Source organism: Opisthorchis viverrini (genome assembly GCF_000715545.1).
Source record: "Opisthorchis viverrini unplaced genomic scaffold opera_v5_66, whole genome shotgun sequence".
NCBI lineage: Eukaryota > Metazoa > Platyhelminthes > Trematoda > Opisthorchiida > Opisthorchiidae > Opisthorchis > Opisthorchis viverrini.
In genome coordinates this window covers 844880-872365 of record NW_008751723.1, presented here as the reverse complement: position 1 = coordinate 872365, position 27486 = coordinate 844880, and the positions used below count along the sequence as shown (strand labels likewise).

At 41.5% G+C, this 27486-nt stretch overlaps 1 protein-coding gene across 1 annotated transcript in view; it reads right to left on the bottom strand.

The window, feature by feature from the left end:
- The window catches only part of T265_04193 (hypothetical protein), a gene marked incomplete at both ends in the record, with an annotated part of 51920 nt that extends 24949 nt beyond the window's left edge, over positions 1–26971 (bottom strand). Inside the window, one exon of the mRNA XM_009168875.1 lies at positions 26319–26971. Coding sequence (XP_009167139.1) covers positions 26319–26831 — 513 coding nt within the window. The remainder of the gene's footprint in view (positions 1–26318) is intronic.
- Between the last annotated feature and the right edge of the window lie 515 nt (positions 26972–27486).

Sequence of the window (27486 nt, the reverse complement as noted above, 5' to 3'; positions counted from 1 at the left end):
CTTTTATATGCGATGTTCGTTTTTTTGGGTGAGTTGCTTCCATTGACACTCTTCAAGACAAATTCTGAAGGGCCTACATCTGTGTGAACTTCCCGATCATTGGTCACTATGGAAGCGCTCTTATCTTACTTTGTGAGTTGAGCCGAACACTCATGTCTTAAAAATTTTGTCATCCTACTCAAAATGGTCTGCAATGGTAATCTGTGACCTTCAGTGTGCGTGTTCTGTGTATGAAACTTCAGGATGTAGATGATTTTTTCACTGGTCTAACCAAGCGAAATTTCTGTGGATTCATTGTTTATCGATGGCACAGTAAGCCCTTTCCGAGTCATTTCTAATCGATATATTAACTAGGCAGTATATTTCTGACTGGGACACATGATCTGTCAATCTTAGAGGATAAGATCGCCTGTTGACAAAACGTGTTTATCTGGATAAATTAAAAACGATGCAAATGAACACTCATCGTTCCACTTATACGGCAACTCCTTAATGAGTTTCAAGTGTTGACAACAACAACTGGACCAACGACCGTTTATCCCATACATCACAGTATGTCTTACGATCCAACGTANAACAACAATTGGACCAACGACCGTTTATGCCATACATCAATGTATGTCTTACGATCCAACCTAATGGATGTGTGCCGTGTGACTAGATGACAAATAGACGTTAATTTTGTTTGTCTTACTCGCCAGTAATTCCGGAACTGCTCAGTGAATCAAAACTTGAAGTTCGAACAAACAAGCTCACGTCGTATATTTTGCGTTTCTGATTTTCCGGTCAAAAAGTGTTACGGCCAGTGTTATGTCAGTGTATCAAACAGTAAGTTTGGCGGGTAAAAAGTGGTTTCTCTAAGGGGAAGTCATAACTTGATGCAGCTTCTTGGGACAAGCAGGGCCGCACAGCTTTCCAACAACCTTACGCACAGTTGTCAGTTGACGCGTAAGCGAAAACTTTCCAACTTAGCTTGTGGACTATTACTATCAATAAACGGTACTTTTAATTGAAATTTGAAAAACGGCTCTATGGAAAAGCAAACGGCAAAATCGTTCCCAATAACATGAAAATGTGACGGTGACTTTGGGCCAAAACCATGCATCACGTTTATCGTGTGAATGTGAAGTTTAATTAGATACAGACGATGGTTTGGAATGTTAAGTAGTCACACAAACTTACGGTTTTTATGCGTTATATATTTACTCGCAAAACCGAACATTGCCGAGATGCATGTCCATACCATGCACTTTTTATGTGCCCACAAACATGTTTATGTTTTTTGAAAGTTGTTAGGTACAGATATCACTTTTCAAAGGTTCTTTCATATTTCCCATTTTAACTTCTATTCATTTGGTAGGATGGAAGTTGGACTCATTTCTTTAGGTTTTGCATAGGAATAAAAGGGATTGTCTGTTTTTCCGGCTCTTTAGCTCCTCCTGGTTTTAATGCTATTTTTCTACAGAAATTGGTGTAGGATAAGGAAAGAACATCAATCATAAACACTGCACAGTCTAGTTATGTGTGTACTAGTTTTGTTCAGGAGTATCTACTTCTATCAGGTCAAGTGAAGTCATTTATGGGAAGGATTTACAACATACACTGTACGCACACGTATACATTCGATAAATGGAATAAATAACCACGAAGAGTTTTTTCGTGTGAGCAATAAATGTGAGAAACGATAGAGGCGGTTCATGCAGACAGACATCGTTTAAGATTTTTGTGATCAGTAGGACAACATCTCCAATAGATACAAACCTCAGTGATCACGTGAACTACCTGTCGGGAACGAGTATAATGCAAGTGATTGTCTTGCTATCTGTATGCATTGTCATTTAGAAGATCTGTATGGGACGTTTACATTAAAAAATTATCTTGCTGTTTTGGACCGATTGTGTATTCACATTTAATATCACGTGTTTGAACGCCCGGTAGCAGCAGACGGTGTTTTTTGCTCGCTCATTCGATTGCAGTGTAAGATGCATGTCAATTAGACACACAAAAATAACGGCACGACTCAGTTAGACAGGAGAAAAAACCTTTGCATGCGTTGGGTATTTCTCACTTTCCAGCTCATCGACGCAATATGTCAACTGCCACCCTCATTCTATATGCATGACCTAAACTGCGGAACTAGAAGAGTTTGAACGAAACACGAAACAGGGCACTCAGTATACTCTGATACACACATACAACAATGTGTCGGAGAAAATATTACTCCCTTTTTGTTACCGAATTGTTGCTACGACATTCCGAAAGCGGGTTATAGCTTATTTTGTTTTGTTGATAGCGCGTTGCCAATGCGCCACGCGCTAGAATGATCCTGTTCTGACCTAAAATAGCGTATTTTCATTGTTTTCTATGAGCAAAAATGTTTCGTAATCAAGCGTGCCGAACATGGTAACGCTGACGGCCTGGAGCTTTACCAAGTGATTTAATGTCATACGGGGGTAGCTCGACAGCAGCACAGTTTCATTAACAATGAACGAGCTTGGAAAGCGAATTTTAAGTATGGGTGATGACTTAAATGGTAGCGTAGTGACAGACAACTGAAAATGGTTCGCATGATAGATTGAATCGGCATGTCATAGGAATGAGCACACTAGTTGATCAAGAATAGTCCCAACAACAAGCACAGCTCTATTTCCGTCCACCTAACTCACTTCAATGTTTAACCTCCTATAGCACTCCAAAATTACCCGATATCGGCCTCTTTGCGAAAAGCCAATATCAACAGAGTTGTATTCGGCATGGTTAATATCAGAGCACGGGACGGAAACACCCGTCTACGACCTAGCTTGAGGCGACCCGATGAGACAAAGCACAGTCCAATTAGAACGTCCTGGAAAGAAGCTGATTGTGAGCAGCTCGGTGATAAATTCTGTGATGACCAGTGAAAATGCCTTTTGTTTCCATGACTACAAGCAAATAGTGAAGCCCTCTTGCGGCAACTCTAGCTCGTAAGTCAAATAGGTTACAACAGGTCAAACGTGTTAATTCATTGGGGGAAAACCGTGACAGAAACAGTAGTTTGTGCCTATCATGCTTAACTGCCAAACGGCATATCGATATTCAGAATAATCCGGCATGTAGAAGAGAAAACCAAGCACTACATGACTATCGCTGCACGGTAAAAGTTATAATCTTGGCTTAGGCTTTTCAAGAACTTTGGTAGACCTGATATCCGTAAAATCAATCAGTTAATCGAAGTGGCAATTCGTCTTTATTTATTTTATTTATTTTCGTAGTTAATGATAGGAAAATGTCTGCGAAGGTAATTTATTGGCATTTCAAAACACTTTAAACAGTTTATTCACCGGTCTCTTTAGAAATACGTCCGAATGGCCATAGTTCAAATTCTTCGACGTAATGCTTGGTAGATTTGAATTGCCAACGTTCGTGGCGCCTCCCAGAATGATTGATTGTTTCAGGTGGCACTGTTTAGTAGCACTGACATCGATGGAGGCACGGATCACGTTGTGCTAGATTGTGCAAAGAGTTAGTGCCTGGTTAATTTGCCAAAAGCGTTGATGCAACCCACCACTGCTGTAATCCACAGCTGCCAGTTTGTCAAACCAACCAACATCTCGTGCTGTGCTGGTTTGCGCATCCCAGCATGGCACCATCTGCGCAGTCAGATGTCCTCCGGACCTCACCCAAATTTGTGGAAACTTTTAAATTACCGAGCTGAACTAAAACACTGGGCCTGAAGGGCTTAACGAGATAAGACGTAGTTAGACTATGCCATGAGCCAAAACCGTGTGGCCAGCGTCTCAATGCCGGCAACGGTTTAAGCATGGGACTGATGATTTGGTGGGTGCTTCCGAACCAAGATGTCAACAACCACTTCGCCCAGCACTGAGTTAATCCTGTTATCCCCTTTGCTAGGGTGCATCGATTGATCCGCGCGTGAACCTACCCTAAAAGTGTGTTCTAAACCCAAGCGTTCTGCGACGTTTACAGTCATTTTTGTTGTTGCATTTCAGTTGTTGCACAAGTGTTCACAATATCAGTGTTTTTGCACGCTGACCAATCTGGATTTGGTAAATCTACAGAGGCCAGATTGCCATAACTCCGCACTAGAGTGAAGAAATAGTTGTGTGAAATCTTGAAAAAAATAGGAAGAAAGTGATTTCGTCTTTTTGATGTGAACAAATGTCTCGACAGAATTCGTCCGTTCATTCTTTTTCAGTCACTTCCAAGCAGAACTGAGAAAGTGATAATCGTGGTTGGAAGATAGGATAAAACTAATATTTGATGATTGTATATTGTTAGGTATTCTAACCCGTTCTAATCAATTAATTCAGTATTAATTATCATTTAAATGTGTATTTGATCTGTTAGCTGTTCACTACAACACAGGTGGGTCTTACATGTTTCGTCAGAAAAGGATCACCATACAGTCTTGATCTAGCAGAAATTGCTGACAGTTCATCGATAAGTGATCAAAGAGACTCGATTTCTTTCTTTCATGTGAAATATCCCTTTACCACACCATCCAGATCGCTCAACATAGACAGGCATTATATTGATTAATATTCTTAACCTTTCGCGGAACAGATGAAACCTTCAGGTGTTTATCTTAACGGGTGCACAACTGTTCCATATTTCATTCCAGCGCGCTAAGTAGCAGTGTATACTACAAGCAACTGTGTTCGAATTTCTGGACGCATAAGAAACACAGGGGCGGCACTATCGACCGTAGTCAGCACCTAGCTAGACTCGAGCAGAACCTGCGCACTGATGTGAATTTAGCACTTAATTTCAATCTGTATGAGTAGACTCAGGAAAAAAATTACCGTGTGAACATATCAAAAGAAACCTAAATTCTAGTGATTTGGTATAAACAAATATTTCGGATACGTTCTCTGAGATAATCGGTCCTGAAATTATGCCAAATGGTTTTAACGATAATGAGAAGTGGTCACGCGAAGCATCAGTTAGTAGTTTATTCTGCTATGCTTGTCATCACTTAGCCAAATGAGCGCGTCAGACTCCATTTTGGAAAGCTGCCGAGGATATTTCATTTCTGGAGAGACCCGAGTCAATGTTTGCGCTGGAATAAATATTCTAGTAGGATGGTAGGTGAGGCGAGAATGAAAACTACTCTGTCCGGTTTACTGAGGAAACCCCTTTGCAACGTAATTCCTAAGGCAAGCCAACCCGTTATCTGGCAGCCTGCTCCTCAAAGTGAGATTCAAAGAAACGTCAGTCGCTTGAGGACTTTTCGGGTCAGAGATAGCAGATGTCGGGGTGATGGAACTTTCTCTAATCTGCCATGCAGTTTCAGTTTTAGCCACTAGAATTAGTCAAATTTTTAAGTGTTAATCGGGTAGTAGCTGATTTGTCCTGCCAGCTCGGGAATTGGTATGCTTCCTCCATAAAAAATGTTACAAATGGCCCGTAGGATCCGGTTGTTACATTTCGGCAGTCCAGGTGATAAGGTGGAATTCAAGCCGTTATTCTTCACAGAAGTGGATGCCATAAAAATGGAAGTTTTGACAAGACGAAGATGGGGAGTTGTGCTGCATTTCATCTTAGTTGGAGGGTGCTTCACAGAATGTGGTTCATGAAGCCTTTACACTTGTCACAAATACTTTCTGTTGTATCCTATGTCCTGGGCGCAACATCTCTAAACACTGACTTCGGTATGCGCACTTGATGACAAGATACTAGGGCTATCAGCAGTATCTCAAGAACTAGAATCACACTTTAAATGAAACCATCTCTACACTGTACACGAGACACCTGGACGGAACTTTGATTCAAGCCCTGAATATACAGACACAACACAACAATATCTGAGACCCTATAGCATCACAGCAAGGCACTTGAATCGTCGTATAAGCTGGATTTAAGTGTATCAGGGCTACAGTCTGTTGGGGCGCAAGCAAATGCAGCAAACGGACAGCGATTATCGGTGCGTTTAAGGAGATAGCATCAAAGACGTTGGCAAACGAACCGCAAGGAAGAGATCGTCAACAGGCAACCATTCAACCAGCGACCTTTCAGTCGGGTGGCTAAAACAATACCAACATCAGCAGAACAAGCCACAGCGGCTTCTCGATCACATGAGTTTTGCAAACTAGAGCAAGAGGAAGCCGACGGAGAGCTCCACTCTAGAACCGCAATTGGGTCCTGAGTCAGTACATTACCACAAAGCCAGTCGAGCATACAAAGGCAGTCTTTTGTCCGGCTTGTTTTAGAGCTTGCGATTTAAAAAATACCATATGAGCTGAGAGACGGAGCTTGAGGAATGATAGCGAAGTGTCTGCGGTCATGGTTGCAGAGTTAACCGTCGACATTGTAGCTAACAGTAATAGGCTGCGAACGGATTTGTCGGTACTTAAGAACGGTCCTAAAGGAGATGCCACTGGCAACTGGGTAAGGAAGAGAAGAAGAACGAAATGTTGGAAGAAAAAGCCTAAGGGATGCTGTAGCACCTAAGGCAGATGGCACCATTCGACGGCCAATGTGACTTGAGACTATCTTCGATTGACTGGGTCCGGAGGCCTAGAGAGAAGGAGGATTAGGGTCCTCCACCAAAGCCTCTGTTGCCAACGCCAAACCACAAGGCAGCGGTGGTGGTTTTAAGGAACAAGTTCCAACTCCAAACACGGAGGACCAGGACATTATGTTAGCCAGACTTCTACCCATTGAGCAACTTGGTATCAGAGGCTTTGTATCACACGTACTTTCGTGAAGACACAGTGTTGTAATGATTAGTTAAAACAAACATACGCCGTGTCCATTGGTCAAGTACCAACATCATGTACATTAATCATTCATGTCTTGTCTACAAATTAAACAACCAACTTTCGGAGCAAATCCCCAGACCCCCTTTCAGTCACAAGGTGATTTACGTAGTTGGACACTACCTTGGGCCTTTTTAGTCTGATTCAACGATGTGTCTGAGGTTACGGAATTTTCACTTAGTAGTAAGCGCAGCACGAGGAAGTGAACAACACGGGGGATACCAAACAATACTGGCTTCACCGGTCATCTGGAGATATTTAGGTCCAAACTGTTCAACGCCATGAATTGGATGGATACAATATTTAAAGATTGGTATTGGATGAACTATGTCAGACCATATTAGTCGGCTATAAGTGCATAAAACGAGAATAGAACAGTACAGTTTTTGCAAGGTACTTCTAGCGTGGAACGCCTTTGGGGCACGCATCACACTAGACCTCTTAGACCGGTCGAATGAAGAGTAGGTGTCTCTCCTTGCTTGTTGTGTGCGGAGAGTTGGAATCCGTAAATGTGATCAACCTCAGCTCCGCTGTCCGGTCAAATTAACATTGTACTTTCATTCCCTATATGACATTGTTTTCATAAATACTTTTTCCCACACGGATAAATAATTAAGGCGTAAAGCGTATTCTCAAATCGATATGGAAAACACTGAAAACCATAAAGTAATGATTAATATGTTTTTCACACGGACGCCGTAATTTTTGCCGCACTCCACAATGTTCATAAGGGAGGATTGTTCCAAAATAGGTGTCAAAAAATGAGACATTCACTTTTATCGCCCTTCCTCGATAAGAAGTGCAGTAAACAGACTCAGAAGCATGAGAGATAAAAGCAATTAACGGCGATACTGGTAAATATATTCGAAAACTATCCCCTTTAGGTCATTTAGAACAACAGCGTATTGATCTCAATTGTACTGTTCCCAGCACTTTCAAACGAACATTCACAGTCTCACATAATCTCACCTAGATTCTGTGCCGATGAGTAGAATGCGGTATTCATCTAGCGGATAATATTCAGTGACAGTGTGAAAACTCAAATTTTTGAAATCGAAATCCTCAACTATTACAAATTTGCTTAGTACAAACAATACAAGCTATCCGTAAGACAAGGTCAGTGATTTTTATGCTCAGCTTGGCCATTTTGTTTTGGCACGAAACGACCAAAACTCTCTGTGTATTGATCCGTGTTCTACGGATTAACACAGACCCAACCAGACAAATCACGGCTGGTTTACGCTGGTTGATGGGGAAAGCACGTAAGCTCGTTTGTTGATCTGCGGTTTATGTATTAAAAACCCATGCTATACATGAGATCCATTAGTCTCCATAGTTGTTTACGTCTGGTGGTCCGACACATGTTATCCTAAATTCATCCACGTTTATTGTATCTTTTCATATTTTCTCAGCCGAATTCGTAAATTTCTTGGCGTTGATGTGTAGAAACTATCCAGCTGCCATACATCCTGATAAGGGTAGTGGAAGTCAGCGATAAAAGTCTGAGCTACTGATGAGGTTAGCCTTGGCAATATTTTAGCTCGTTTGCATTCTTCAAAGGACATTAAAACTAATAGCCGATAGGGCTGCATTATTGATTACACGACTTGATTTGACAGGACCAGATGACTGGTCGATACCTTCAGATTCCTGTTAAAAATGACGCCATACCTCTGGTGTTCTTATCGCTTTTCTAATGATGTCTAGTGACATCGTATTCCTGGATTGAGCCAAATTTCCTCTTAAGCATCATCAAGTATGAGACATCAGAAGCAAACCTACGGATTAGATTGACACCTAAAGCAAGGCAAGTTTTGGTCACATGGGGAAAATACGCTGAAAAGGGGGAAATGCCAGCAGAGGACGCAAGGAATTAGCCACAGGAATAAAAAGGTTCCATATAAGTGTCGTATTTGGGATGAGCGGGGTAAATCTGTATACCAGCATCAGCAGGCCTTCTGAGTATTATTGAAAACTATGGATGAGAACCTCATGTCTTGTCAACGGATCGACCAGTGTGGCTGAGTATGGAACCACTAAAAACCAGGTTAAAGCAAAACAAACTAGGTTGAGACTAACGGCAGGCACACAAAAGGTAATGTTAACAGTCCATAAATCAGAAGCAAACTGATGCAGCAAAAGCCATGTCGGAGCTAATGCTTGCAGTCTAAATTTTGACATCGTCAAGGAGTTTTATCTTTGAGAATGAATTGAGCGGTTGTGAACGCTCCTTTGCAAATTAGGTTGGCCCCGTCGTTTTTTCTTCTTTCCAATTCCTACCAAGATTTTATTCTTCAGCGGTTTTATAACGTTTGAAGATCCGTATGCATCTCTGGTGTATTGCTGTCAATGTTAATGTTGATGATGATCCTCTGTTCATTGTTCACATTCATTCTATTTTCCAACTTATGGATCAACAGTGAGTGCAATCACTGTCGTTCCTCCGGGCTCACATGGTTCTTTTGCTTGTTTTGCGCTTGTGAACTTATTGATTGTCGTCTCAGTATTTGCACTAAAAGTGCCCAGAACCTCACCAAGAGCAAACAAAGTCTTTTGTTTTCCCCCAGTTCTTTAGTTATATAAAGGATGCCTTGAGCTTCAAATGACACAAACTTGGTCAGAACTATGAGATTTTCAGCTCCTTAAGAGTGAATTGTTGATTACACCTGGTCAATTAGTCATGAGCTTCAACAGCCTTGAATTTTTGCGGGTTGGTTTAAACCACTACTGAATGTTTGCACGATGTTCATGGGACGGTCCGTACTGAATATCAGGCTCGTCAGGATATTTGTTGCCTTCAGCTCATCGTCCTTTAGTCTCGCGAACGGAGCTGACCCCACTGCTTCTGGAATGCCATTTAACATCAAATATTTGCCCCGCTTTGCACCTGAGTATGGTTCGTGAGTGCTTGGCCACATAGTGAAACAAAGGCCATCTGATGTTTCAGGTGAAATAATACTTAGGAATGGGGTGTCTGTTGAACTATTATGGCATGGAGAAACAAAGATACCGCTCAAGCACTGGTTTTCAAAATACGGCCTAAGAACCGAAAATTTAACTAATGTATACAACGGGAAAATATTTCTTCGGTAAATTGCTTGCAGAATGTCCAACCTCACTTTCCTGGTGAGACCTAGGGTTTACTGCTGTTTGCCCTAAACAATTCAGCTCAGGTGACAATTCGGTTCAGTTAATACCTCAGTGTTTACCGTATTTATCAACGTATATTAGATTGCCCATTGTTTGTATATGCGGGGATCACTTACTGAGTAATCCACAAAAAGTGTTGGGTCGTTTTGCGGTGTGACACCAATTGAGTCTATGGTACGCTCTTTTCATGGTTTGCTTTTTTCAAATGAGTTGATCAGAATGAATAAATTATCGGGTGTTTTACCATCATGCTACGTTTTGGTTGAATGTGTGAGCTGAGCTGTGTGAGTTGAATGTGTGGCATTGCGACCCAATAGCGGAGGGTGCAGTCCTCATCGGATGGCTTCAGTGGATCCGCAGACCACTGGTTATCCGTATGTTCAGGTTGAAGGTGGCCTTGTAAGTCTGCTCTGGTTGATGTGATATCTGTTTCACTCTCACTCATTTTGGCTCTTCAGTGAGGTGTGCGAACCTAAGGCTACGTCAGTGTTCTTTTGAGCCGATATTTATGGATCTGATGTACTCCTGTTAGTACTTATTTGAATTTATAGAGGATGTACCGAAACCATAGTCTTTAAGAGAAAGGCGTAAGGGTTCGTTCCATGGCAAGTTGTGAGCAGTTGGCATGTTTCATCAAAGATGGCGTAAATTGAACCTAAGTGGTTTTCAAGTCATCTTCAATGGTTAGGTTTGTTGGCTCGATATTGCATTTGACTCCCGCGATGCATGGCACACATCCTGGACATTTTAAGCGTCGAATTCAAAATTAAGGGTGAATGAACAGATATGCTGATCACATATGACTATGAACGTGAAACATCCCATTTTCGGAGACTTTTTCCCCGAATTTAGCTTTATTTGCGATTAAAGAACAGTCATCAAATAACAATCTGTTTATCCACAAATTGGAGACTTCACCATCGCTTGTGTGAAGACCAAACGCTTCATCTACAGATACAATATAAATATCACTGAATACTTGCTACATATAGATAAACTGTACAGGATCTGAGTAAGTACCCTAGAGGCCTGTTTTGATGCTGTATTTTGATGAAAATGTGTGCCGTCGGACCACCGAGCAACTGATAACTACATAGAGTAACAATCCACTTGATCAAAGACCAGTCGGGTAGGCGGAATCGGACTGAACTCCATACAAAACACAGTACTAATATGCGGAACAAAACCCAGAATGTTTCATTTGTGAGTTATATTTTCATTTGACTTTGACAGCGGAAGTACAGATAATCTAAGCAGACATCTGCTTACCGATCGAAGTGAGTTTGGCTAACGTAAGTAAAGCACTGAGTGAGCGTTGGGTTTTTTCCCATTGGGCAGATCAACGGAAAACCAAAAGCCACATGGGTGAAACAGATTCGAAGCCTTCTTGCATTACGGTGAAAATTTTGTGACAGTCAGCGTTTATTGTCATGATGCTTTCGAGTTCGATGAGAGTAGAAATATATGCTGAACAGATTGAGAGTTTTGAGATTCCAGAAAGTAGTAGACAATAAAGTTTGGGTGAAACGAATATCAGAGAAGACCTGCTGCCAAACAAGTAGTCTGCACAACTACTGTCGATTACAGAAATAAACAAACTAATTAACTTGATGTTTAAATTTTATTTTTTTTCAGGTGGATTCGACCTAAACGCGGTTTTTTCAGGCGTTCAGATATGCATCCACCAAATCACTACAGAAAATGCACTCATACAACTAAAAGATTTTCGGTCCTCCTTGTAGGTATACCTTATTGAACGTTTTTGTACCGATACACAGATTGTCGGATTCCAAAGTTAATAAAGTCAGCCGCCCATATCTATTGGGTATTCAATTCCGATTACAACAGATGTTTAGGATGTATTACCTAGTACTGATTTTACAACGATCAACCTGCGTACGCGACTGATGACGTCACTTTAATAGGGAGCGGCCATGTGATGTCCTACCTTGGTAAGAGCTAATCACACTGCTCGTGCCCAAACGTTTAAACGTACAAATACTGACCGGAATTTCATGGGTTCAAAACTCCATGTGTTTCCCGAGATACGCAATGCTGATGACTCCCAATAAGGATGAGAGAGGTGTACATTAATTCTCGGCCTTTCAGCATAGATTAGTCTTATCAGCATTGAAAATTCCATTGAAAATCCAATAAGGAGAGAGAGGTGTACATTAATTCTCGGCCTTTCAGCATAGATTAGTCTTATCAGCATTGAAAATTCCATTGAAAATGCTCACATCTACTTGAACTACCAATAACCGATAGCGAGTAGTTTGTACGCCACCCGTGGCGAACTACTGATGTGCTTCATGTAGGTGTAACCTAAAGTAAATTGCGAGTGACCCAGTTTGTACTGTTGAGGAATGCAACGCAGTTCTTCATTTTCCAAGAGGAGATGAAGCATAAACTTCCGGAATGTTTTATCAGGGAAGCTCGGATTGAGAACAACTAAAACCGACTGAGGGTTAAATTGCTCGGCTGGTCACTCGGGGCATTGTTTAAGGGTGGATTATACTACTTTAACCCGGCGACCGAGACCGAAAACTTGTACCCAACTTAAGTCGGTGCTGATGAACGATTAATTGAAATCTCAATTGAATCCTTCGCTTGCGGAATTCCTCTCCTGCAATACGATGTACAAGTGGTAACTAGGATTGATGGAGGAAACACCGCAACCCCCTGAGTTTTCGTGAGGTGCACACTGCGCACGATCCCTAATAAGGATGAAACTATTTACAGCTACACTTGGATTATAATTTCATCATCTAAACAAAACGTCGGCCGGGTTTGATTGATCCTCTTTCCCACTTTTTTCTTCTGTATGCGTGGCACAGACTATGTAGCGAAAGTAACCGTTAAACGTTTACTGTTTCGATGAAATGAAAGGTTGTTTGGTTGCCAGTGCTGATCACATGGGTAACTTGCTTTTTACCATTCCGGGTGATTACGTATTAAACACTGACATAGCTGAGTTGTTCAGGGTTTGGTGATCCATAACACCACACATAAAAAGGAGCTCAATACATATTTGCATCAGAATGCATGAAAGATTTATTTTCTACGCGTCACCATACTGTGCTACCCTTAGTAGGATATTCCTTTTCCTGTCCTTCTAAACCGATGGGGATATTGAAAACGATCTTGTAGTAAAAATGACAAAGCAAGCTATGTAAGTCTACAGTGTACAGCGAAAATCGGAGTTCAGAAGGGCTTGTGAAATGATGCTTTGCTGACCTGATGTGTATACAAATAAGTCCGGGGTATACTACAACTTCCAACTGCTGCTAATCGGCACGGCTCTCTTTATTGATAGAAAATATAAATAACGTCCACAGGGTTGTCTTTAACTAGGAAGGATGTGTAAGGAGGTTACTTGTGCGCTAGTATTTTCCCCTTCTACTTCGTATTCTCATAAGCGCATCCTTTTATTCTTTGGAGACTGATCCGATAAGGGCAGCCCAAGTAACTGCTATATTGCAAGTAAAGTCTCGTGGGACCAGAGCAAAACCGGTTGTCAGTCGGGTTTATCGTGTATGAAGGATGTCTTCATATTGCATTTAACTAAGCAGTTCTGCTGTCTAACAGCCTAAGCAAACTGGTACAAACAAGGGCGTTTTTTGGGCGTGAAGTTTGGGAGCCTGAAAAAAGGCTTCACATGGCTACCCTAAGGATGTACATACCTACACAGACAACCTACATCCAGCATCCATAATTCAGAGTGCGCTTGTTCATCAATGAACATGAAAATTATCAGATAACATAAGCCTGTTCATAGAAAAGCTATATTGCAACGCGAAAAATGGAATGTAGCACAGCAAATTAGATCGAACGGGTGAAATGAACAATATAATTTGGTCTTGTTTCTGTTGGGTTAATTCGGTTAATGCACTATTTACAACAGGCATTTCGATATCTGAGTACTACGAAACGAGTTGCAGGCCACATAGTTCTAGACTCTGTGTGGTTGGCGAAATGGTGAAATGAGTTTCCCTTAGTAAATTCTGATCATTAGCACCGTCCGGAGCGAGTGTATGTTAATTTTTGTTGGTTTACTTTGTGAATAAATTGAACTATTTACAGCACTTTCCAAGAGAGACCATTGGTAACAAGGAAAATATTTGACCTTTCTTGGAAGAATACTTTACATCCACGGGGCTGGAGAGTATTATGCTGCCTGATGGTACTGGCATCCCCTAAGGCATGCTTCGAGAGTAGCGCATAGAAGATGACCATTTGAATAGCCGTACAACAAGGGTTATTGACGTTTTTGGCCCAAGCAGCGAAAAATACCATATTATCGTTTATTTTCGGAGAGCATGGTCACAAAGGTTACACACTACTCATTTTGTTCCAGCTGAAGCATGAGGCGGACTGGTGCAGCACAATCAGTTACCTAAGACATTATAAACGAGAAATTCAGCAGGGTTCCAGGTGAGTCTCACTTGAAAACGAGTGTATTTCGCCATTTTAAGCTTGCTTTAATACCTGCCACATACGCGGTACCACGCACATTCAGCTTTATCACTTATTTGTTTATGTAAAGAACAGGTTGAATTATTGGAATAACTGAGGCTAGAAGCTGAGGCTATATGAAAAAAGCGCTTTTATTGACAGCAAAATCGTCCGAATTTTTTTGTACGGGCAAGTTCTGTTGGCATTGTAGCCATTTTGTGAGCCACTGAGATTGGCACGGGACCGTATTTGTACCCCATCATAGTCAAAAACCACAACAGAACTAAATTGGAGAAGCAACGGTTAGAAGTCGACCTAACTTGCGACAGGCAGCAGTACTCCAATTTGTTACCGATGAGTACAGATATCATCCTTCAAATCTCTTAATCTGTGATAGTAAATACCTTAGAGGTGAAGATATTTGATTACGGCCCACTCCGTGAAGTCATTAAGGCGGTAACTAAATTGTACTTTATTCGCACGTTACCTTATTGATTTATTCCAAGTCATAATACCTTGCCTGCCAATTAAACTCAAGTACAAGCTACTCATTCACAGAATTCCAGCACTACAACTGTACGCACTGAGATAACAAGCAATCGCGGGTCTCAGAGCACGACAGAATCGGTGGCCGGTTAAGGACAGACTGCCATTCTGGCGACAAGGAATAATTGACATTTTCTTTTTGGTGGACTAACCGATAAATTTTACTTTGGCTTACTGATTAGGTAAAAGTTGTCTTTAACCGGTCAAGGTATCTTGAACAAGGTAGCCATGGTGACGCCTTTATTTGAAAAAAATGAGAGAGTTTCATTCAGTGATCAGACGAGGGCATCTATAATCAATCGATTGTAGAAATCCTCGAAAAGATTTGGCCATAGCAACCAAAAGATCAGATTATAACATCTTATTCCACTACACTGTTTCCACTATACAGCTTTACAAATTATATGCCATATAGTGCNCCACTATACACTTTACAAATTATATGCCATATAGTGCTCGGTCTTTTTAAAAAGAACCTTAAGCAACAATCCTAAAATAATGTATGGCAAAAGCCTACCTGCACAATGTACTCGTCTTGACAGTAAATGAAACTTTTTTTTTATTTAAAAAGCAATTCACTTTAGCTACCCAATTCAAGGTAGACTGAGGGGCAAAAAGAATAATTGTTACATGGAAAATGAGCCAATGTAAAACTCATGGTGAAATGTCAGTTACCCCATGTTTTTGTTCTTAACGTTTCCATATTTTCAGTTCTAAGGGAAACCTCAGGCCTACGCCCCCGTATAGATTGTTTATATTTTGCTTAGCAAGAATCACCGAAGAAGTCAAGCTTTTGATCAAATGTGTCATTATTTCAGGTCTAAAGCATACTTGAAAACGTTACCTCGTTGTGGGCGGATGTCGGACTATGGTTAAAATTGGTGGTTCTCTCCAAATTGGAAACTGAGCAAAATCAATTTTTTTCCGCTGCATTTGTGAAAAAAGTTCAACAACTGATGAAAGAAATCTTTGTTCAGTTAATTTGTTTCGCACTTCAAAATGAAAATGTGGAGAAAGGGCGGAAATCTTCAACGTGCATATAGATCGGATTCGAAACAATAATACGCAGCGGTTAATTAAGAATACCCAGAGCTCCTGGGGAGAGCGCCTTAAAACTGACTGAAATCTCGAGATTGAAAATTAAGTTAGAATTTTCAAGAGGCGCATGACAAGTCATTTCGAAAAAAAAATTACTGGACGATTTGTGTCTCCAGCTGGAACTTCTCTCTGAAGCTTGCATAATCTCAACCGTTGGGTAATCTAATTTCGGGCATCGGGCAGCTCGACTCACAAGTGATTTACTCCCACACAAGCGACATAAGTGCATTGTTTAGTTGAATAACAGCGAAATTACCTACAATTTTTAAGTTGCGGTAAAATGCTTATCACATATTACTTCCAATGGTTAATTCAAGTCAAAAAACTTTCACGGTTTTTCTCCCGGAGACAGAATGCTAGTCATATGCTGATAATTATCTAGGAATCTGACGGGAATTCTCACCATCGAACAGAATGAAGCTAGGGCGTACACTCAAAATAAATATTTCAACGGACCAAAACGGCTTCCACAGTTGCAGGATTTTTTTGAAATTCCTGTGTTTGTTTCTTTGCCATACTGGGAACCCATCTAGCAAGTGGACAGTCGTTCACACCGAGGTTAATGTGAGGAATGAAGACCTCAACATTGGGGGAACTGTCGGTCGTATTAGTCCAAACATCGTCTGTCGAAATAACATAAGACTAGAGAATGTAGCGAAATACACTCATTTGCAAACTAATTTGTTCTTTCGAGAGATTCACCTGGAAACCAGCTGAATCTCTCTTTTGTGATGTTTTCAAGCAACTGAATGTGCTGCACCAGGCCGCCTCATGTTTCAGTAGCTACGATATTCGAGATATCGCGATACCCGTATATTTCTAATGCACTACTCGTGCTACTTGGTGTCAAGTAGAACATAAAGTTGACGGAAACTTGAGGACTGCGCCTACCTGATGAGCCCGAACTGGAAGGGCGGAACCAGTCGTGGGCTGTCAACGATTTTTCAGCAGCCCAATAAGTAGTGCATTAAGAATATGTGAGAGAATGTACATTCGTAAGAGCTGTTTATGTTTTTATAATCTACCATACATCTGCAGGTACAGCAACGTGAACTCTATTTACGAGATCAATGCGGTCTACCTTAACAGCACATAGGTGATTCTGCCAGGCTCGTCGTAAACACTACAGTCACTCCAAAATCGAGAGCCTGCTGAGTAACAGGTGAACTGCAAAGAGCTGATAGCTTAGGTGACGTCTAACAGTCAGACGATATAGTCACTTGCAATTGCACCAACCTACCGTTCCTTGGAGCATGAGACCGAAGCATCACATGATAGTGGTCAAAGGTAACGCAAGAAGCTGCTCCTCTGTAGTGAAACCAGATTGGTCGGCAAAATCTATGATTAAAAAGCACACCTTCCAGAAGAAGGCGAAACTCAAATGCTTATCTGAAATCGCCACGTGAAAAAATGTTGAGTGGACTTTGACAGCCAGCACCGGAGGTTGAACAATGGATTTCCAGGGAAGCACTAGGCGCTCCACATTTGAGTGACAGCGCGTATCGATCCGGAGACCGTGCTGAAAGCTATGCTGTGTCCACGCTTCTACAACAGAAGTATTCCACTACAAAAGTATTCATACAACTGCGGGTTTTTGTAGCCCACGGACCACACTAGATCCGAATGCAATCAAATGGATAATGCGCTCTGTGTTGGTCGTTCATGATTTGGTCCAGCGGTTCAGATGTGACTTTTACATATGTTACAGCGTACACGTTTGTTACGGAAGGAATCGGAGTGGATTAATAAAAGAGCAAACGAACAAAATCAAACGTTGGATTAGATTCTTTTTCTGTTAAAAGTTGATAAGGTGATCAGAAATTGTAGTTAGTCTGTATCGCTGTTGCCCGAACATGCATGCATTTGGTATAGTTGTCCTGGCGGTGGATAGTGGTAGCTAGACCCGTTCAAATGACTTCAACTTGTTCGCTTTGGATACATCACTCTGATGGACAAAACCGAGATGTGTAGCAGTTTCGGTGTACCTGCGCTGTTTGTTAGGACGGAACGCACACTGTAGAACATTAATTCTTGTTAGGTTGACGCAATGCTATCTTGACAAAAGAGGGAAGAATTCCTGCCTTGGGGAGAGAAGAAGCCAACTGCTGAGATAGCCATTGTTTGAATCATTTCTACCGCCCATTGACTGCTCTGTTTCACAAATTGCTGCCTTTTAGTCTATTTGGAGACTGTAAGGATGAAATGGTAACCTAATGCGAAGGCAGAGGATTTCACTTGGTGTGGATTTGACAAAATCCTTGTGCCCCCGCTTCATTCGTTCTGGGATTTTATTGCAACTCCTGAGGACGGAACACATATACCGAGCCATAGAAAGTGACTACACTTCCCCGTTCATCGTGGTATCTCCACTGTACGTAGGATATGCTTAAATATATCGTACCCAATAGTCAGACGATGCGAGAGGTTTGAGAGCAACCGACAGAGCCCGAAAACTAAATCGTTGTGACCTATTCAGGCCTGGTCAAAAATGAAACAAGGATGATTAGCTCGATCGGATGCTTGTCGGTTGTCAAGTGACTGCTTTTGATATCACCAAACTGTGCCCCTCAGTAGGACTGACGATAACCGCCTGTTGACTTCGCTCTCATTTTGATGTTACTGATGGTTGTCACTTTGGTTCCACTTTCAGTATTATGATGCCGTTTGCTGTAATTTTGGTAGAGTAAGCCCGCTGGTTCTTGTAAGACCACCATAGGAATAGTTATTTATCGTTCAGTCATTAATCTTTTGTTCAAGCTGAATCTGAATGATTACAAAAGCTACAGGGTATTTGAAGTAATGTTTTCAGTAGCCTAGAAGCTAAGGAGTTCTACACAGTACACAGGTAGCACTGTAATCCCAAATGCCATAAAAACGCTACTGTGTGCCATTAACTTCACTTGTGATTATCTGGTTTTATCAAAAACTAAGAGTTAGAATGAAAAAAATGAAAAAAACTACAGCCAATGATATAATTGCTTAACAAAGTGTAGAAAAGATAGGCATATATGTATGCATTATTTTGTGCGAACTAATTTCTCAACCAGAGTTTTCCAAATCGGTCCTTTTGAACCGAGGAAACAAAGTAATTTAAAGCCTTTTTACCGTTTCAGATGGGGATCCGCAATTCCTAAAACTGCCCAGAAAACTATCAAAAGTACTTTATTGAAGAGCATCTCTTCTAAAGTTAGAATGGTTATCGTGTTTTATTAAGGTTCCATCGTGTTTCGTTCACAAAACACTGATCAAATGATAGTAATGGTCCAGTTCTTTCTGCTTGTTACCTACAATTAATTTTTTTGCTTGAAATATTTTACTCCGGTCATTCCCTCCCTTAACAGACAGTTAAGGCAGTCAGAATGCAACAGCAGTGCAAAAATTCGGGCATATCACCTGCGGTATATTGCTATGTGAGGACATACAAAGAACAGCTTTTCGACGGCACACACTTCTCATGTGTTTGCTGAAAACCCTCGGACGACCAACGACCGTGAGCTTTCGTGTTCTACTTGAACACCAAATTAAACTCAGTTGCCAGAATGCACTCATTTGCAAGCTAAGCTCATGTGTACAGGAGGCTCAGTTGAATAACTGCTATGCTTTAGCTGGGTTTGCTGAAAAAGATAATAAACGGAAGATTTGGCTGGGATTTGGTTGAATCTTCCGCCAACGCTAACTTAAACGGAACATGAGTGTATCTCATCAGCGGTCAGAATGAGTTTGGTTTCGGTAACCGACTCATTATTATGGTTTGAAACAAGGCAACTCCTTTCACAAATATCTCATACATTGATATGACAGTATTGCAAGAGGCGGTGACTTATCACTGAATTATGGCTACCGTGTCGGTAGCTTGCTTACAGATTGAAATCCAGTCCTCAGATATCAACGGGGCATCCTGTATCATCATTTTCTCTCCTTGTGTTGGTACGTCCATGTCCCAAATTTGCCCCCTGTTAGCCAGCTTTTTGTAGGAGATACAACCAAGACTAAAATTTTGACGCCATTTGAACCTGAAGTGCCTGACGTTCGCTTGTCAACTTCAATAGAGACCAAATACGAAGCGCAATACCCATCACAATGTGGTTCATGATCGTTCCCATACACCAAAGTGCTGCAAGACTGTTTCAGTGAAAAATGAATTCTGTTTGGCAAAGAGCCACCATTTTACTCAGCAGAATAAGTTTCAGAACTTTTCGTAAAGGAAACTATTCACAAGGTTGCTGAAAACTCTTCGCAGCTCAAACTGAAAATACCCTTTTGGGACTTTGACATGTTCAAAATCGGGCTCCACATGATAGGATCAATTCCACTCGTTCCCTGAGCACTATCAAGTTTAGTTGTCTGCTAGCCTTAGCACTGCGGCGTCTTAATGATTGAATGAAAGTCGATAAGGCCGCTATTTGCCTTGCGTACCTGAAATATCTAGTCCGAATTCAGAACCATCAGCATGTTGTGTGATATAACTTGAGCTACTGAAAATAATGGACTGGAAACTGCCGTTTGGGTGGATCTCTGAAAGGAGATTATCTGGTAGGTTATCACTGGTGCAGCCCTCTGTGCTGATTTTTCTATAAATACGATAAGAGGTTTTTTTTTATGAAGGAAACTACTCACAAGTTTGCTGGAAACTCCTCAAAAGCAGCAACCTTGCAAGTAGCTTCCTTTATGAAAATATACTGCGATATCTCGAATATCGTGCCAACTGAAACGTGAGGCGGCCTGTGTGCAGCACATTTAGTCGTAGGATATCATAAACGAGAAATTCAGCTAAGTCTCTCTTGAAAACCTAATTGTTTTGCAAATGAGTCTACTTCTCGAAGTTTCAGAATTGTTCTAGTCAACATGGGTATCAACACCTTAGAGGCGTAGTAAAATAAGAATATTTGCAGCATTTCGATGGTAGCTAATTATCCCTCAAAAGCCACTTTCCGCACAGGAAGCCTTTTTGCGCCACCCGACTAATCCTTGCTTGTGAGCATACACAGGTCAGATTGATCAAAGTTACAAACAAAAATCACTATTTTCACCTTTTGTTCTTTCTGAAACACATATCAATTTAGATGAAACACTGCCCTGGAGTAAATTTTCCCCTTGTTTTTCGATGATTCCATTCTTTATTTTGGGTAACGCACACGTAAAACGAGCTTTTTAAAGCACACTACGTAAACCCCAAAAGCTGCATCACTGGTATACACCTACTGTAGTGGCCTCATGTACTTCACATATCCGAAAGGTGTGTTTCTGAATCAAGAAAGCACTAATTCTAAAAACTGGCATCTTCGTTGTTTGTGTAAAGACGGTCTACGTCCTCGATCGCTGGCCATAATTCAGCTGGATGGTATCTTAGCAACAGCAGTGTGCGAAGAGCAGATGGCTCAAGATATTGTGGAATCGAGAACAGGCATTGTGGTTATGAGGCGGAATGAGTTAAGCAAAAATTCTGTGGGTTTGCTGGCTTATTAATCACGTCTTCTCCTTCGTCCGTTTGGCTTAAATTGGGACATAAGTTGCCTAAGTATTCACATGGCTGTCAACAGCATACCGACACCTCCGTCTCTGCCGGTGCTACTGAAATACCCAAGTGGAAAGAAGAAAGCGTCTCCAAAAACAAAGTCTGATTAGTCATTACGTTTTTTCTAAAATTATTTAAAGTTGACGGGTTGACCATAAGACTATACTTTATTTTTCCCAGACTTAACGCGACTGCGGGCCTCAGTAATGCACCGAAGCTCCGAAGCAGTACGTGAAATGCAGACCCGAAAGAATCGGAGAAGATTTCGACCAGGTAGAGATCGCACTACCTCAATGTGTGATCCACACCAGGAATACTGCTGACCAATAATCGTTACTTTCCTCAACTCCAAAGGATTGTCCTACTCTGTGGAAAGATTGTTATTTTTAGATATAGTTAAACATCAGAAACATCCTTGGAGTTTGAAAACAATATTGGTGTCTTTTGTTGTGGTATGCACTTTGCAGGATGTACTGGTGTTAGTGAATCTTATTCAGTTTTCAGCACGATTTACTAAAAAAGTGACTTTGTTAAAGATAAATGAGGGTCCTAACTAATCCGGAAATAAGACATGATGAACTGACGGATTATTAGACGAGCAAGGAATGAAGAGCCGACACAATCAAACAGCTTTTTGTAAAGCACAAGAACAAGCCAAGTGACCGTGAAATTTGCCGGAACTTGGCATTGCATAAACTCTCACACGTTGTCTTGCATCTCGAATCCAATAATCGGATCACCATCCTGGGTTATTTAAACATCAGCGGAATGGACAAAGTACAGTGGTTTGCTAGAGGTCTGTGGTGCTTCACACCCGACTAAATGCTAGCTGCATTCCTTATAGTCAGTCATTTTGGCGCGCGGATGAACTTGGTTTGATTCTTCTTCAGTAAGACGACCACAAAAGGGATATTTTTTTTGTCAGCGATAACGTCACTCTAAGCCATACCAACAGTCTTCACTTGATGCAGGTCAAACTATTTCTGAGTAACAAAATATGTGCTTCTGAATAGCTGAAACGGTAGCTGGAGTTCACCGTATGAGAATTAGCGTGTATGGATTACCGGAGAAAAAGACCACCGGGCGAGACCAAAGAAGGTCGGCTGCACTATACTTCACTGGGGATATTTTGGTTTCTCAACTGATGAGTCATTCACAACGATCAAACAGCGCCGTGCAAGGAATAGGCCAAACAGTCATTAGTATAGTAATGGCATCGCCCTCCAATTTAAATTCACACTCGCATCGTTTTAACTGATAAACATACCCCTAGCCGATGAAGTGTATTTCACGGAAAAAAACTTATGCGACCGCAACTGGTTTTTGACGTTGCTTACCCCTGTTAAGAGACAAATCTTATGAGAAAACAAGTAGTACAAAGGTTAATGGAATATTCCTTGAGTGACCCTGAACAGACAGCTTGTGGTGTCACAGGTGAAACATTTGGCGTTTGCAAATAGGCGGTTGCGTGTAAAAGGGAGGCCTTGGAATCCATGACCGAGATGGAACGAATTTAGCTTATCGACGAGTTCAGAACTATATTTTCTCGTTTAGCTGATGGACTGAAAATCTGAATTTCAGAGGCATTTCGGTTTACAAGTTGGATGAGTTTTTGGGTATAAAAATCACAACAGATCCGAACAGTCCTTTAATTAATTAGTTTGCTAATCAGTCAATCACTTAGTTAACTGAAATTTATTTATCCCTTTCTTGCTCGGCTCGGTTGGCTAGCTAGCTAGCTAGCTTTTGGCTAGTAATTTTCAGCGGAAGCACTTTCCATACTTCATCATCGAACGGACTTCTCGAATGTTGATGCAAATAGTTCATCGTATGGTACCATTTGTTAAGCAACGTGCTTAGCAGTTTGCATTTGCTTATAATCTGATCACGTGATCTGGGCTAAATCGATATGCTATATTGACAGTTACTACAGAGTAAACTGGGGTACGATGATAACTTGTTTTGCTCACTTCCAGTTCGACTAGATTAGTTCGGTCAGACATCCAGAAGTGCTACACCCAAGATGCCATCTAAAGGCAAAAACATTTGCCATCAACTCATGATTTATTAAGCGATTGTCAACTCGATAAATCAGTTATGGAGGCTTTCATAGTCTGCCTGCTCTATAGTCAGCTGTAGGGGTACTGTTTTTAGCTCTCCGCAATTCAAAGGGTGCCCATCCTTAAGGCTAGCGCAGCTGGGAAATAGAGTTGTGGTGCCTTTTTCTGCATCGATTGAGTTGATATCAGACAACATGAGTAATGCGGGGGAATTAGAAGTCTTTCGACAACAACGTAAGGAGCAGGCAACAGAAAAACCCAACAGCTCTGACCGGATATTTCGTCGAAGGCATTTAACGATTCCTTTGTCTGACACCCATTTAGGTATAACGGCTGTTTTTTCTAGCCGAACTTGGCAAGTTAGTTGCGAAAATTCGGTCACTAGCCTAGAAAACAACGCGATTGCGTAGTTGGTTGGACACTTTCACTTTTGCCCGCCTTTGCCCATTCAACTTATGTTAAAGAGTCTCTAATATCTCTTTTGTGATTGGTTGGTTGTGGATGGCTCTCATTGATCTGAGTTATGTTATGGCCCATTTTCTTGCTCTTGGTTGGTTCGTCGAATACATTTATTTTGGGGTTCTGATCGGTTCTAATTTTTTCGTTCCCTTGTTACGTCATGGCATGGTTTTCTTCCATTTGATTGGTTGGATGACCAGGCGTCCATTTGTAATGGTTTACTTTCACTGACTTGATTAGTCCATTCGATATCTTGCCATTGTTTGGTTTCCGTCGCATATCACAGTCCATCTACTAGGTGATCATTTTGTTCCTGATAAACCGAGTCCATATCGGTGTTGTTGTCAATCTATTTTTTCCAGGGATGCCTCTTTTCCACCTTTCTGTTATTCTTGCTTGGGAAAGTGGCTGACCGTCTCCTAACTTATTGACGTCATTCATCCCCTTCGTATAGCCTCTTGCCACCGACCTTGTGTTCTTGTATTTTAACGGCCGTTATCTTGCGGTCTAACCAACGAATTTCGGTTTTTGGAGAACATCTGTTTACTTCATTGCATCCAATCACTCCTCGGTTTTCAGAATGGCTTTTTATTGTTTGCAGGTGTGGACGTTAGTGTCATTTAAATTGGTTTTGAATATGAATAATTCATTTCAGGGATGGTTGTTTTATGTGGAAGCAGAATCTTTAATTTTTCTCGTTGTTTTGATAAGGTTCGATTCTGTGAGCATATCTAGATGAAGCTCCTTGGGAATACCCGATAAAGTTTTCTCGCGTCGTTCGTCCTCAGCAGTGTTTTGTTGTAATGTGTCTCCATTCGTCTCGATTTGTGACAGCTGAGGTAGTTGCCAAATTAAATCACAGTCTGGTCCATGGGAATCTCCTCTTACTATACTTCACTCTTTAATGTACCGCTTGATGCTCCCAACTACATCCAGGAACGCCAATGTGTTGTTTCCTTCATTCTTGTTGTGGAATAACTATGGGGAGTGGGTTGTCCAGCAATGGGTCTGTTCGGTGTAGTTTACTCTTCTCTATGTAATAGCGAACATTCAACCCAGTTAACGTACCCGTATTTTCAGGATGATGGCACAATATGTTTCAGCTTCTTCCTCACAAATTCCACGATTCCGTTGGCGTGCTTATGCGTCACCATTTTATTCCCAAGTGGACTGGTTGATAAGTGGCGATCCAAAGCGTCCTCTCAAAGCGTTTCGTTTGTGCCTATTTGACGGCTTACAAGTTCATTTAACTAAAGGCGAGTAAATGACTAGGAGACACCCACACAAGCGAGCACTGACGAGGTCCCCTCGCTTCGTGACGGAACGTTTGCAGTCCAAGTACTGAGCCAGAGAACAAACCAAGAACCAGGTGATACTGTCAGTTTGAGTGTACGACTTCTCCTGCCTACTATAGTCCTAGGATAGATTGTTGTTTGCGTTCAAGTCATCTGAGAAGCTCCCCTCGTATTCCGTCAGAAATACCGTATAGTAGGTTTTTTAACACTCACAAGGCCTGCCTGGATTCCGACATTTATCTCATTTCATAAGGGTCTGCCATCGATATCTTCATTGAGGACGATTTTCGCTATGGTTTTAAAAACACCAGTTTCTCCGGTTAAGCACTCACAATGACCATTGGAGGATAGAGTAAGTCCACTTCTTTATGATTATTTCACCATAAAATGCTCAAGTTAATTAGGAAAGGAAAACGTGAGCCAAAAATTCTTTTGTAGAATTCAGTGTATGCGGAGTCGTTCTACAATGCGTCAATTATAGGGTAATTCACAGCTGGAGCCACTTGTGTCTTCCGGGGCCACCGCCTTTGAAACCTGAGCCCTGAGAAGTGACTGAATGGATTCAAAGCTTCAACTCGACATGTCGGTAACTAGTTTTTGTTTTGAGAATGTGTTGTTTTAAAACATCATTTTGCAAGCAGCCAGAAATTCCACTATTAGCATGTTAACTAGCTTCCTTACTGACATTTTTCCAGCGACAACCCCCTTCACTTGAGCCAGAGTTATTTTGCGCCCCGTTAGAAGTGGTCTCTTTGTTCTCTTAGGCACATGCATTGCAGTTATTGCACAAATTTGCACGCACAGTCACAGCCAGAATAGTAAAAACAATGTTTTTTGCTGTACGGCAATTTCAGCCTGTTATGCTGTTATTCACTTTTGGTACTAATATTGTTGTTGCAGTGATATTTGTTATCAATTTCTGTTTGCTAAGAACCATCTGTTTCTAACAGCCTCACATCAAGAAAACATCTTGTGAACCTACCTCAGGATTCTCCCAATCATACTTCGTTCCATAGTAATGCTCCCTGTCCATTCCTAGAGAGGTGTCAGTGAACATTTCGTCAGAGCTTGTTCCCGACATGCTAGTCACCGCCCCGGAATCCGTTCCCTGGTCATCCTGTCGATCTGCAATCGCCGTTGCTTTGGCCAATTGTTGTTCGTTCAAGCGAAGGGCTATAGAAAGACTCAGTGTTACTTCTTCATGATCCTCTGATGGTTTAGTTGCCTCAAATCTGCTGACTGCGACGCGGGTATCATCGGGCAAAACAAATTCACTCGCGTATTGACGAACTATGCGTTTACCTAGAATGGAAACGGACGAAATCGTGTCTGCGGTAACTTCTTGAAAGACAAGTTCATCCAGAGCCTTCAAATCGGTTGGCTGTTTTTTCGCACTCAGCTTTAGATCTTCTGTCTCTTTTCTATTCTCCATGGCAGTCGATACCATTAGGGCGTGAGGCTGGTTGCAATTTTGGTTGACTACAACCGATTGCATCGAAAATGTCAGAGGTTGTGGTTTACTCCCCGTTGTCTGATGAAACTTGACGTCCAAGTCAAAGAATTAAGACAGTCACTGTACATCCATACACAGAGGGCTGCATGAGTAAAAAACGGATTACTTCGAAGAAGGAACCGACCAACCAAGTGGTGTGCGCTTCATGTGTTATCTATCGATAATACACAGCTAGCCAATCGTATCGCAGATGAAGCTCCGTTCGCTGATTGGCCCTGAGGTGATCAACCCAGTTGACCAGAAATACCACCGTCACTTGTGCGCGATCCAGGTAATGTGACAAATAGGGGACTGTAGTAAAATTTGAGTTAGTGCATTAATGGGACAAAAATGATCACTGAACTTGACAAACAAGTGGTGAATTAGTTTCTGTCCTGATTTGAGGGCAATCGATCGAGAGAAAGGAGTAAAAGTAACTTGTTTAGTTCCATGAAGCGTAAGCAGGGCTGGATGTGTGAATACAAGTCAAGGATTGTACACTCACCCGTAAAAAAATCAAAGTGCGGTTTGGATTCCGGAACTGCCGATTTTGATCAAACGGGTTTGGTAAAACCGAGTCCGTTTGCTGTCGCCGGTGAGAACAATTTATTGGGGACGCAGTCGGTGAAGATATTAAATTACCCCGTACGAATTCTGT